The sequence below is a fragment of the Dipodomys merriami genome, unplaced genomic scaffold, assembly GCF_024711535.1.
Source record: "Dipodomys merriami isolate MVZ:Mamm:240054 unplaced genomic scaffold, mDipMer1.0.p SCAF_10, whole genome shotgun sequence".
Lineage (NCBI taxonomy): Eukaryota > Metazoa > Chordata > Mammalia > Rodentia > Heteromyidae > Dipodomys > Dipodomys merriami.
In genome coordinates, this window is record NW_027202271.1 from 48,991,064 (window position 1) to 49,003,360 (window position 12,297).

At 43.9% G+C, this 12,297-nt stretch overlaps 1 protein-coding gene and 1 non-coding gene across 3 annotated transcripts; both read left to right on the plus strand.

Annotated features, from left to right (window-relative positions):
• The first annotated feature begins 830 nt into the window (after positions 1-830).
• Slc25a3 (solute carrier family 25 member 3) lies at positions 831-8,133 on the plus strand. Of its 2 annotated transcripts, none has more exons than XM_069990706.1 (8): positions 831-934; positions 1,152-1,303; positions 2,537-2,661; positions 4,874-5,053; positions 5,432-5,613; positions 6,591-6,763; positions 7,604-7,714; positions 7,794-8,133. In XM_069990706.1, exons 2-8 carry the CDS (start codon positions 1,156-1,158, stop codon positions 7,952-7,954), a joined length of 1,080 nt encoding a protein of 359 aa, XP_069846807.1. In that variant the 5' UTR covers positions 831-934; positions 1,152-1,155; the 3' UTR covers positions 7,955-8,133. The 2 variants fall into 2 exon arrangements, with proteins under 2 accessions (XP_069846807.1, XP_069846817.1); XM_069990716.1 differs by lacking the exon at positions 2,537-2,661 and adding an exon at positions 2,829-2,950.
• Positions 6,279-6,522, plus strand: LOC138806385 (small nucleolar RNA SNORA53). The gene has a single exon (XR_011365838.1). It is a non-coding gene; the product is annotated as a small nucleolar RNA SNORA53 (small nucleolar RNA).
• Positions 8,134-12,297: the final 4,164 nt, after the last annotated feature.

A 12,297-nucleotide genomic window follows, 5' to 3' on the forward strand; every position in this document is an offset into this window, starting at 1 on the left:
TTGTTCTTGTGTGCCAGTCCTGTGGCTTGAATTCAGGGCCCAGGCGCTGCCCCGCGTGTTTTTTTTTTTTTTTTGCTCAGGGCTAGGACGCTACCATTTGAACCCCAGCTCTACTTCTGACTTACGCGGTACTTTATAACAGCAGCTAAGAGTCTTACGGACCTTTTCTGCCAGGGCTGGCTTCCAACTGCGATCCTCAGATCTCAACCTCCTGAGTAGCTAGTATTACAGGCCCCAGCCACCGTCTCCCAGCCATTTACTGAACGTTTTAATGTACTATGTAGACTGTCGTGATGAGTCAGAAAGCTGTGTGTGTGTGTGTTTGTGTGTGTGTGTGTGTGTGTGTGTGTGTGCTGTAGATTTTAAGAGCTCTTGCTGTAAACTTCCTGTTATTTTCCTTAAGTCTGGTGGACAGCTCACTTAGTGTCATCAGGTGGACTTTTAAGAAAGGTACTATCATGGCAGAACTCTTGTCCTAAGACCAAGTGTTGCTCGTCTGTTGTTTCAGTTAAAGTGACTGCTGTGTGTGGAGAACCACTTAAACGTCAAGAACGGATGCCCCAGAGAGACTCGTGAAGGTGAAAGGAACGGGGGAAACGGGGCGAGATCACAAATGCCACACCACTTCCAAAAAGAAGAAGAAGAATCCGGCTGGGAATGCGCGCCTGCGCAGTACGAACCCTCCTGCGCACTAGCTGGACCGGAAGAGTTGAGGCGGGCAGGGGGCGGGGACGGGGTTGCTAGGAGGACGCGATGACGCCACGGGCCTCCGCGTTCCTCTCCACCAATAGCCGGTGCGTGCCGCAGTGACGCTCGGAGCGCGCGTCACGCTGACGACGCGCGAAGGGCACGGATCTGAGGGCCCGGAGGACATTCGGCCTCTGTGAGCCGCAGCCTTTCCGAGGGAGCGGTTGGGTGTTCGCCATCTTAGGGAGTGAGTGTGGCCCGGCCTTCCGCGCCGTGGGTGTGGGCAGCGGAGCCCCTGTGGGACCGCAAGCTTTGGCTGTAGGCCCGGTCGGGTGCGGAGCTCCCTCGGGAAAGCGCCGTGACCTCCTCAAGGGCGCGCGGAGGCGGGAAAAAGAAGGCCGCTATCGGGGCTCGCGGCGCCGGTGCCTCTGCCCTTAACCGTGCTCTCCCCTCCCCTCCCCTAGGAAGATGTTCTCGTCCGTGGCGCACTTGGCGCGGGCGAACCCCTTCCACGCGCCGCACCTGCAGCTGGTGTCCGATGGCCCGCGCAGCAGCCCGGCGGGGCCCCCGGGCCCGCCCAGACGTTCCCGCAGCCTGGCGGCCGCCGCGGTGGAAGGTGAGATCAGACCCTGACCCGGCCCCGGTCACCAGCCACCAGCTCCTGTGGTGCCCGCCCTGCCCTCCACGCCATCGTCCAGTCCCGAGGTGCCCGCTCGGCCTCGGAGGCCTGGAGGACGGGGAAGGACGCGCCCGCCTGCCGCACCCGCAGCCGGCTCCTGTTGATGGCCGGCGGTCAACCCCCTGGGTCCCGAGCCGGTGTCCGATCGGTGGACCTCCCCTCAAGGGCGTGGAAAGGCCTGGGCCTGGCGTCACCCGGTGACCTCCACGTCCCCGAGGGAATGGAGGCAGGCTGAGAGGCCGTAACTAGCTTACTGTCTCCAGCGCCAAGAGCCTTGCTGGGCTGTCGGTACTACTGGGTAATCTTTTTAGACATTGGTCACCCACAGTTCCATGCCCTTCGATTTATCAGGGTAATTTTTTCCCCCCTTACAAATAACTTCCCTGACTCATAGTTAGCAAGTTTTATATTAGCTCATGTTAGTAACATAAATTCCACTAAGTCGTCTGAGATAACCGAGATCTCTTGTGTCTACTTGTGGCCCAGAGAAATTCTAGAAAGGACATAATTGATGGGACATCGTTTGGGCTTAATTCAGCTTTGTTTTATGTTTTAAATCCCAGTGGTGCATACATTCAGAGAAACCTGAAACTGGCAGTTGGGAGAATGTTAGCCTACATTGTGCCTGTAAAATGGAAAAGCTAAAAGTTTGGTGGGTTTTTGTCTTTTTCCATTCTTGTGCTGTGTTACGCCTTAGTGTGGATTTAAAAGTCCTCACATTATCATTCTCTTAACTAAAGTTAAAGCGTAACACTGAAGTTATTGAATGTAAATTTGCAGGAATTGTGCATATCTAGGTTTATGTTACAAAAGTTCTCAAGTGGCGATAGTATTGGGTTAGTAGGAGCAAACTTGAACTTGGCAAGGTTTTTACATGTAGAATGCTCTTCTGAATCTGATTTGTATTCTGAAGCATGTTTCTGTCAGCTGTTTTTTGTTTTAATTGAAGAAGTTATTACATCACAAAATAAGAGCCATCCCACAAACATAGAATCCTAATTTTAAATGATCTGATTTTCACAGCAAATTAATAGAGGGGAAATCATCTTTCTACTTATCTGTAGATGGCTCAGCTGGGGTAGTGCCATTTCACAGGGAATTTTCTTCATTCCCATGCCTTTATCATCTCTGAAGAAATACTTACTTGCTTTCTTTCTTTCAATCAAACAGAGCAGTATAGCTGTGAATATGGATCTGGCAGATTCTTTATCCTTTGTGGACTTGGAGGAATTATTAGCTGTGGCACCACTCATACAGCATTGGTTCCTCTAGATCTGGTTAAATGCAGAATGCAGGTTTGTTTTGCATGCTGGATTAAAGTATATTGTCGAAGCATGGCTGTTATAAGATGTAGACATCTACTAACAAGCTGTGTGGAAACCTAACTATCCAAGAGGTAAGTTGATGACCAGTAACATGAGTTTTGAACTAAAATGCATGGTGTGTCTTTGTCTTATTACAGAGTACAGTTGTGAATATGGCTCCATGAAGTTTTATGCACTTTGTGGCTTTGGTGGGGTCTTAAGTTGTGGGCTGACACACACTGCTGTGGTTCCCCTGGATTTAGTGAAATGCCGTATGCAGGTTTGTATTCTATGGCAATGTTGAACATATTTTTCATGTGATTTAATTCTAAATCTTAATGAGTTTCATAAATGAAATTGAAGACTGCTAGAAACTTCATTAGGAAACTAGACTATAATTTCTTTAACTTGTGGTCTTTATTTTTTGGTGCTGGCTCTGGGGCTTGAACTCAGGGCCTAGGCTAGCATTCTACTATTTGAACCACAGCTCCAATTCCAGTTTTTTTGGATTAGTTGATAGGATATGAGTCTCAAGAAGAGGCTAGGAATGTGGCTTAGTGATTGGAGTGTTTGCCTAGCATGCATATACCCTGGATTCCATTCCTCAGTACCACATAAACAATAAAGGTCAGAAGTGCTAGCCTTGAGCAAAAAAAGCTCAGGGACAGTCCCAGAACTGAGTTCAAGTACCCTCTAACCCTCCCCACACCAAAAAAAAAACAAAGAATCAAGGACTTTCCTGCTAGTATTATAGGTATGAGCCACTGGTGCTTTGGCTAATGTTTTAAATTTAAGAAATGTCTCTTTTTTTTTTTTTTTGGTCGGTCATAGGGCTTGAACTCTGGGCCTGGGCACTGTCCCTCAGCTCTTCAGCTCAAGGCAAGCCTCTACCACTTGACCCACAGTGCCACTTCTGGTTTTCTGGTGGTTAATTGGAGATAAGAGTCTCATGGGCTTTCCTGTCCGAGCTGGCTTTTGAACTGTGATTCTCAGATCTCCACATCCTGAGTAACTAAGATTACAGGTGTGAGCCACCTGTGCCCAGCTAGAAATGTCTCTTAGAAAATGATATTTGCTCTCAGACTCTGGTTGAAAATGGCTTTTGGCTACTGGTGTTCGGTCCTGGACAAAGTTTCTCCTTGAATGCCTACTAGTTCTTTACAAAGCCCAGAAAGTCATTTAATAAGCAGTTCACATGTGATCATGGGTGTAATCAGTCTTGTGGGCTATGTCAAGTCACATTATGTTCCTATATATTGATAAGACCAAGGCAAAGAATGCATGTAAATTTTTTTGGTCAGTCCTGGGGCGTGAACACGGTGCCTGGGCACTGTCCTGAGCTCTTTTTTGCTCAAAGCTAGCACTCTTACTACTTGAGCCACAGCGACACTTCCAGCTTTTCCTGTTTCATGCATGCTAAGCAAGCATTCTACTACTCAGTCACATTCCCAGCCCTACATGTAGATTTGTTAAAATGCTTTTAGTGTCCTTGTATGAAAATACTATAGGCATGGCCTCTTGTATAATATTTACGTAAGAGTTTTCTTATTTGAATATCTTTTAATTAGGATTATTGAAGAATAATCAAACATTGAAAATTTATTTGTCCCAAACAGGATTAAAAGTCTTCTTACCTAAAAGAGAAGGGAAGGTGAAATATTAGGAGAAAGAGAGAGGAAGGTGATGTATGTATACCAGCCCTTTTAGTACTGACAGAAATAGATAAGCCCCTTCATTAATATGAATTATATCTTTTCTAAAACTTACCCGTCTCTCAAAGCAATTTTAGCTTAAATCAAAAGACAACTTCTTGCTTTTATATACCTTATAAAGTTATAAAATTTCCTAAATGGATTCATATACCAAGAATCCAAGCTTCTCTATTTAGACAGTAGTTTTAAAACTAGGTTTTATTTTTTTTTTAAGTATTGAGAGTTATGAGTCAATTTTATTTTGCATTTTTTCTTGGGTTTTACCATTTCATCTACCTTTTCTAGATTCTTTGACTCAAAGCCAGACCTTGAGGAACAAAATGTTTCCATTTTAAAATAATCATAGATACCAAGCTGATACTATCATTTGTATTTACCTTTGTATAGTGACTGAAATCTGTTGTAGGAACAAAAGGAAAAAATGAAATCAGATATGTAGGAGGGGTTAGATCTTTGCATTTTATTAATTCTTTTCCTTCTTTCAAATAAAGGTGGACCCACAGAAGTACAAGGGCATATTTAATGGATTCTCAGTCACACTTAAAGAGGATGGTGTTCGTGGTTTGGCTAAAGGATGGGCTCCAACTTTCATTGGCTACTCTATGCAAGGGCTGTGCAAGTTTGGCTTTTATGAAGTCTTCAAAGTCTTGTATAGCAACATGCTTGGTGAGGTATGTGATTTAAAGTGCTAAAAGGTTTTGGTGGTTTTTTTGGTGGGTCATGGGGTTTGAACTTGGCCTGGGCACTGTCCCTGAGGTTTTGTGCTCAAGGCCCATGCTCTATCACTTTGAGCCACAATGCCACATCTGGTTTTCTGGTAATTAATTGGAGATAATAGTTTCAATGACCTAGGAGCGTAAGAGAGACACATCAGTTATACATTGATTGTATGATATGAAACATAAACCAGTGTGGTGCTGTACACTTAATCTCAGCAGTTAGAAGACTGAGGCAGATTAAAAAAATGTGTTTGAATTGTAGTTGTTATATGGAATTGTCAAAGTTAAACTGGAAACAGACAATTGGAAGTGATTTACTTTGCTTTTTAGGAGAACACCTATCTCTGGCGAACATCACTCTATTTGGCTTCTTCTGCCAGTGCTGAATTCTTTGCTGACATTGCTCTGGCTCCTATGGAAGCTGCTAAGGTTCGAATTCAAACCCAACCAGGTTATGCCAACACTTTGAGGGATGCAGCTCCAAAAATGTATAAAGAAGAAGGCATAAAGGCGTAAGTAAACCTTTTCTTGAAGATAATCTCCTAAGGAACTTCTATTTCTTAGTAAAGTATTTGTCATTTTGCAAAGACTTGATATTTGGTCTAAACCTTTGTTAGTTGATTTTTTTTTTTTTTTTTTTTTTTTTTTTTTTGTCGGTCGTGGGGCTTGAACTCTGGGCCTGGGCGTTGTCCCTCAGCTCTTCAGCTCAAGGCAAGCGCTCTACCACTTGAGCTACAGCACCACTTCCGGTTTTCTGGTGGTTTATTGGAGATAAGAGTCTCACGGTCTGTCTTGCCCGGGCTGGCTTTGAACCGCGATCCTCAGATCTCAGCCTCCTGAGTAGCTAGGATTACAGGCGTGAGCCACCAGCGCCCGGCTTTGTTAGTTGATTTTAAAGGAGGACTTATTAGAAACAAATCTGTTCACAGTTCAGAATTTGCATGTAGGGCTGGGAATGTGGCTTAGTAGTAGAGTGCTTGCCTAGCTAGCATATATGAAGCCCTGGGTTTAATTCGTCAGTACCACATACACAGAAAAAGCCAGAAGTGGCACTGTGGCTCAAGTGGTAGAGTGCTAGCCTTGAGCAAAAAAAGCTCAGGAACAGTGCCCAGGCCCTGAGTTCAAGCCTCAGTACTGGCAAAAAAAAAAGGGGGGGGTGTGGATGTAGCCAGGCCACAACATGCTTCCTTAGATCCACCTTTGTGGATGAATCTTGATCTGAGTTCTACTTGTGAACTTCTGTTTCTTGTAGTTCCAGTCAAAGAAACATCCAGCAACTTTTTGGTTGTACAGTCAAAGGTGCTTGAGTCATTGGCATGTGAGATGAATATACCTGCATGTTAGTCTAACGTTCTGATAGAAATGACATGCAGCTATGCTGTCATCCTCTACTCTCAGGACTCGACTTGTGTGCGGACATTTCCATTAATGATAGGTCTTTGCTAGTTTAATAGCTGCAACTGTGTAATCAAGTCATCTGATGTCCTAGGTTCTACAAGGGAGTTGCTCCTCTGTGGATGAGACAGATACCATACACCATGATGAAATTTGCCTGCTTTGAACGTACTGTTGAAGCATTGTACAAGTTTGTGGTTCCTAAGCCCCGAAGTGAATGTACAAAAGCCGAACAGCTGGTTGTAACATTTGTGGCAGGTTACATAGGTAAGAATTGTTTAGACGCACTTGTCTAGAATTTGAGAATTTGGGACAAATATTTACATTGGCTTCTACTGGTGAGATACAATTTCCCATAACATAGGACCTGGATTCATGATTGCTTTGTAATTAAGTTGTAAAGTCTTCGGTCCTGGGCTTGAACTCAGGGTCTGGGTGCTGTCCCTGAGCTGTTTTGCTCAAGGTGAGTTCTCTACCACTTCTGAGCCTCGGTGCCATGGTGGTTAATTGGAGATAAAAGTATCAGGGACTTTATGCCTTCCAAACACTGTCATTGATCTTGGCCTCTTTAATAGCTGGGATTGTAGTTGTGAGCCATCAGTGTCTGGCTATGGCCAAATTTTAATACTGACTAAAACTGCCTAATTTTACACAGGGTATTCTGTGTCTTGCCTATAGTCTTGCCTCTATATTTTTTTCCTTTGAGATAGTTTTTTTTCTCTTGCCCAGGCTGACCTCAAATTCCTAGGCTCAAGCGGTCTTCCTGTGTAGCTGGGATTGTGGGATCTCTGACTTAAAACTAAAGTTGATTAAGATACATGTAAAATGTAAAGGGGGCTGGGAAGGTGGTAGAGCGCTTGCCTTGCATGCCTGAGGCCCTGGGTTTGATTCCTCAGTACCACATACGCAAAAAGAAAAAAGCCAGAAGTGGTGCTGTGGCTTAAGTGGTAGAACACTAGCCTTGAGTTGAAGAGCTGAGAGACAGCACCCAAGCCCAGAGTTCAGGCCTCATGACCAGACCAAAAAAAAAAAAGATACATGAAAAGGGTTGTTGACCACGATGTGAATATTTTAGCCACCTGGAATCATTAATCTTGACTTTTTCAGCTGGAGTCTTCTGTGCAATTGTCTCTCACCCTGCTGATTCTGTGGTGTCTGTGCTGAATAAAGAGAAGGGTAGCAGTGCTACTCAGGTCCTCCAGAGACTTGGCTTTAAAGGTGAGATGACTTTTTCTCTCTAAAGAAAGAATACTTGAGTGTATTGCATTTATTTCATTCATATTTTTATCTGAATCAGGTGTGTGGAAGGGACTCTTCGCCCGTATCATCATGATTGGTACTCTGACTGCACTACAATGGTTCATCTATGACTCTGTGAAGGTCTACTTCAGGCTCCCTCGCCCTCCTCCTCCTGAGATGCCAGAGTCTCTGAAGAAGAAGCTTGGGCTAACCCAGTAGATAGATCAAAGCAATATGGACTGAATCTGCTTGTTGATCAGTGTTCAAGAAAGTGCAAAGGAACTTTTATATATTGACAGTGTAGGAAATTATCTATTCCTGATAAAATTATGTAGTACCCTTGCTAGCTAAGGCAAGAGTTTCAAATTTACTGCTGAAATAAACTAATCTATTCGTGATTTTTTTTTTTTTTGGTCTGAGTTTATGGTTACTATAAAAACTAGCTTTAATTAAACCTAGGGCTGGGAAGGTGGCTCAGTGATAAAGTGCTTTCCTTGCATGCATGAGGCCCTGGTTTTGATTCCTCAGCACCATATAAGCAGAAAAGGCTGGAAGTGGTACTGTGGCTCAAATGGTAGAGCGCTCACTGTGAGTTGAGGAGCTGAGAGACAGTGCCCAGGCCCAGAGTTCAGGCCCCATGATCCACAAATAAAAAAAAAAACCTAGCTTGGTGCTGGTGGCTCACACCTGTAAGCCTAGCTACCCACGAGGCTGAGATCCAAGCCCCAGCAGGAAAGTCCATGAGACTCTTATCTCCAGTTAACCACTAGAAAATTAGGAGTGACGCTGTGGTTCAAAGTGGTAGAGTGATAGCCTTGAGCAGAAAGCTCAGAGATAGCACCCAGGCTCTGGGTTCAAGCCCCACAATGGATTAAAAAAAAAAAAATTAGAAGCCAGGTGGCCTTAGTTGCATATTACCATCTTTATCTGTGTTCCAGAAAGAAGGGTTCTAAGTACAAAAGTGAACCAAACTTGAGTCTTTCCTAGAATGAAGCTAATCCAAAGATTTTTTTGTGTGTTAACAGACTGAAGTCCCACACATGCAAAGTCACTTAAATGTAGTCTTCCTGTATTGAATGAAATAGCCTTGGAAATGTGTCTCCTACTCAAGACACACTATGAACAAGAATTTGATGAACAGGGCTGAGAATGCATGAAGCCCTGGGTTTGATTCCTCAGTGTCACATAACCAGAAAAGGCCAGAAGTGGCACTGTGGCTCAAGTGGTAAGAGTGCATGCCTTGAGCAAAAGAAGCTCAGGGATAGTGCCCAGGCCCTGAATTCAAGCCCCTAGGACTGGCAAAACTTCTTTGGATGTACAAAATTGTTTGGCTTTCTTTGTGGGATGCAGTTTATTGCAAGGTTTGCAGATGGGAGACAGTGTGAGAGGCAGTGTCATTCTAAGTTCCATGACCTTAAAAAAGGTTAAAACTGCCCGGCGCAGGTGGCTCATGCCTGTAATCCTAGCTACTCAGGAGGTTGAGATGAGGATCACAGTTCAAAGCCAGCCCAGGCAGGAAACTCCATGAGACTTATCTTCAATAAACCACTAGAAAACTAGAAATGGTGCTGTGGCTCAAGCAGTAGAGTGCTCTCCTTGAGCTGAAGAGTGCAGGGACAGCGCCCAGGCCCAGATTATAAACCATACAACCGGCCAAAAAAAAGTTAAAACTCAACTTTTACTGGGTGATAACCTGTTACTGATCACTGCACAGTTTTGACTTTTTTTTTTTTTTTTTTTTTAATTTTTTTGCCAGTCCTGGGGCTTGAACTAAGGGCGAGGATTTTTTGCTGACGGCAAGCATTGTTACCACTTGAGACTCAGTGCCACTTCTGGCTTTTTTGAGTAATTTATTGGAGATAAGAGTCAGAGTTTCCTGCCTGGGCTGGCTTCAAACCTCGATCCTCAAATATCTGCCTCTTAAATAGCTATAATTACAGACATGAATCTCCTGTGCCCAGCTTCACAGATATTCCAGAAATATGCAGATGATTCAAGATGATTCTACAGCATTGTTTTATTTTTGTCAGTTGTAAGGTTTAAACTCAATGCCTGGGTGCTGTCTCTGAGCTTTTTCACTCAAGGCTACTAGCATATCACCACTTTGATCCACAGCATCACTTGCAATTTCCTGGTGGTTAATTGGAAATAAGAGTCTCATGGACTTTCCTGCCTGGGCTGGCTTTGAACCACAATCCTTAGATCTGAGCTTCCTTAGTAACTAGGATTATAGGCCTGAGCCACTACCACCTGATTCAAGCCATTATTTTCTGTGTAGGTTATTTATTTTAGGCTAGATGATAACACCTTAAATACTGTACTTATTACTGAACATAATATGATTTTATGAGTTGATACTCATGAAACCACCACATCATCAATAATCATTCTTAACCTCAAAATGTGTGTGTATAATCTATCCATGTCTATTACCAGGGATGGTATAAACATGCAATTAATTGGCATTTTATATGTCAACTTGATTGAGCCTAAGAGATGCCTGGTAAAACAGCTAATGTGTCTGAGAATGTTTCTAGAAACTAGCATTTATTTCCATTGGCAGACAATATTCACAGGCACCCCCTAATCCATGAGGGGATTGACAGTACAAGTCTTGAAGGATAAATTTGCTTGAGGTGGAACACCCATTCTCTGGAACATCAGTGCTTCTGGTTCTTGGGCTTTCAGACTTAGTTTGGAATTCATGCCATGGGGTTTTTTAGTTTTATTCAGACTGAATTATACAATTGACTTTAATGTTCCAACTTGGATTGTGGTACTTCTTGACCTCTATAATCATATAAAGCAATTCCTGAACACAGATCTGTTATTGTTCTATCTCTCTGGAGAATAGACTATTGATCTACTTTTTTTTTTTTTTTTTGCCAGTCCTGGAGCTTGAACTCAGGGCCTGGGCACTGTCCTTGAGCCATTCTGTGCTCAAGGCTAGCACTCTACCACTTGAGTCACACAACACCACTTCTGGCTGTTTCTGTTTATGTGGTACTGAGGAATCAAATCCAGGGCTTCATGCATGCTAGGCAAGCACTGTGCTATTTTTTGTTTCTTGGCCAGTCTTTTTTTTTTTTTTTTTTTTTTGGTTGTGGGGCTTGAACTCTGAGCTTGGGCGCTATCCCTGTGCTCTTCAGCTCAAAAAGAGTGCTCTACTGCTTGAGCCACAGGGCCACTTCCGGTTTTCTAGTGGTTTATTGGAGATAAGAGTCTCACGGACTTTTCTGCCTGGGCTGGCTTTGAATGGCAATCCTCAGATCTCAGCCTCCTGAGTAGTTAGAAGTATAGGCGTGAACCACTGGTGCCCGGCTTTTGGCCAGTCTTGAACTCAGCCTGGGTGCTGTCCCTGAGCCTCTTTGTGCTCAAGGTTAGTGCTTTACCACTTGAGCCACAGCTTTTCCTGAGTAGTTTATTGGAGATAAAAGTTTCACGGATTTTTCTGCCTATGCTGGCTTTGAACCACAGTCCTTAGATCTGAGCCTCCTGAGTAGGATTACAGGCCTAAGCCACCAGTGCCGGGTTCCATTGATCTACTTTCTATGATGATTAATTTGCATTTATAACTGCAATTGCTATATTAAATGTTAGAATCTCCTCCAGTACTTTGGCTGTTTATAGCAACACATCTGCCTTGTGGCAGAACCTCTTTTTGAGACCTATCTTGTCTGTGACTCAGACTCAAGACTGCTCAAGATGGGCTGGGAAGGTGGCTCAGTGGTAGAGCGCTTGCCTTGCACACATGAGGCCCTGGGTTCGATTCCTCAGCACCACATAAGCAAAAAGAAAAAAGCTGGAAGTGGCGCTGTGGCTCAAGTGGTAGAGCGCTAGCCTTGAGCTGAAGAGCTGAGGGACAGCGCGCAGGCCCAGAGTTCAGGCCCCAGGACCAGACCCAAAAAAAACCAAAAAAAAAAAAGACTGCTCAAGATGTCCTTTTCCCAACCCTAATTTTTAGGTAACCTACTTGTCATAGTCTGTATCTCTAGATGTTGATGCCTAGTAATCATGTGATAATATTAGGCTATTTGGAAGGTAAGTCATGAAGGAGGAGACCTCGTGCCCTTCCTTATAAAAGAACTGCCATGTGAGGACATAGACAGTGTGAACCAGAAAGACTTCCTACCATCTAGAACAATAAAGAATGAATTACAGTTGTTTATTAACCATCCTATTTTTGGTATCTATAATAATAGCAGGTCAGACTAAGACATTTCTGTATCACATTCCCTGTTTGCTAAAGCCATGAAGGATCCAGAAAGACTAACCTAATTCTTTTTCTGCAGCTCCTTGGTAGTGATCTTTCTAGTTTCTTTTTTTTTTTTTTTTTGTCAGTCGTGGGGCTTGAACTCTGGGCCAGCTCTTCAGCTCAAGGCGAGCGCTCTACCACTTGAGCTACAGCGCCACTTCCGGTTTTCTGGTGGTTTTATTGGAGATAGGAGTCTCACGGTCTTTCCTGCCCGGGCTGGCTTTGAACCGCGATCCTCAGATCTCAGCCTCCTGAGTAGCTAGGATTACAGGCGTGAGCCACCAGCGCCTGGCTGATCTTTCTAGTT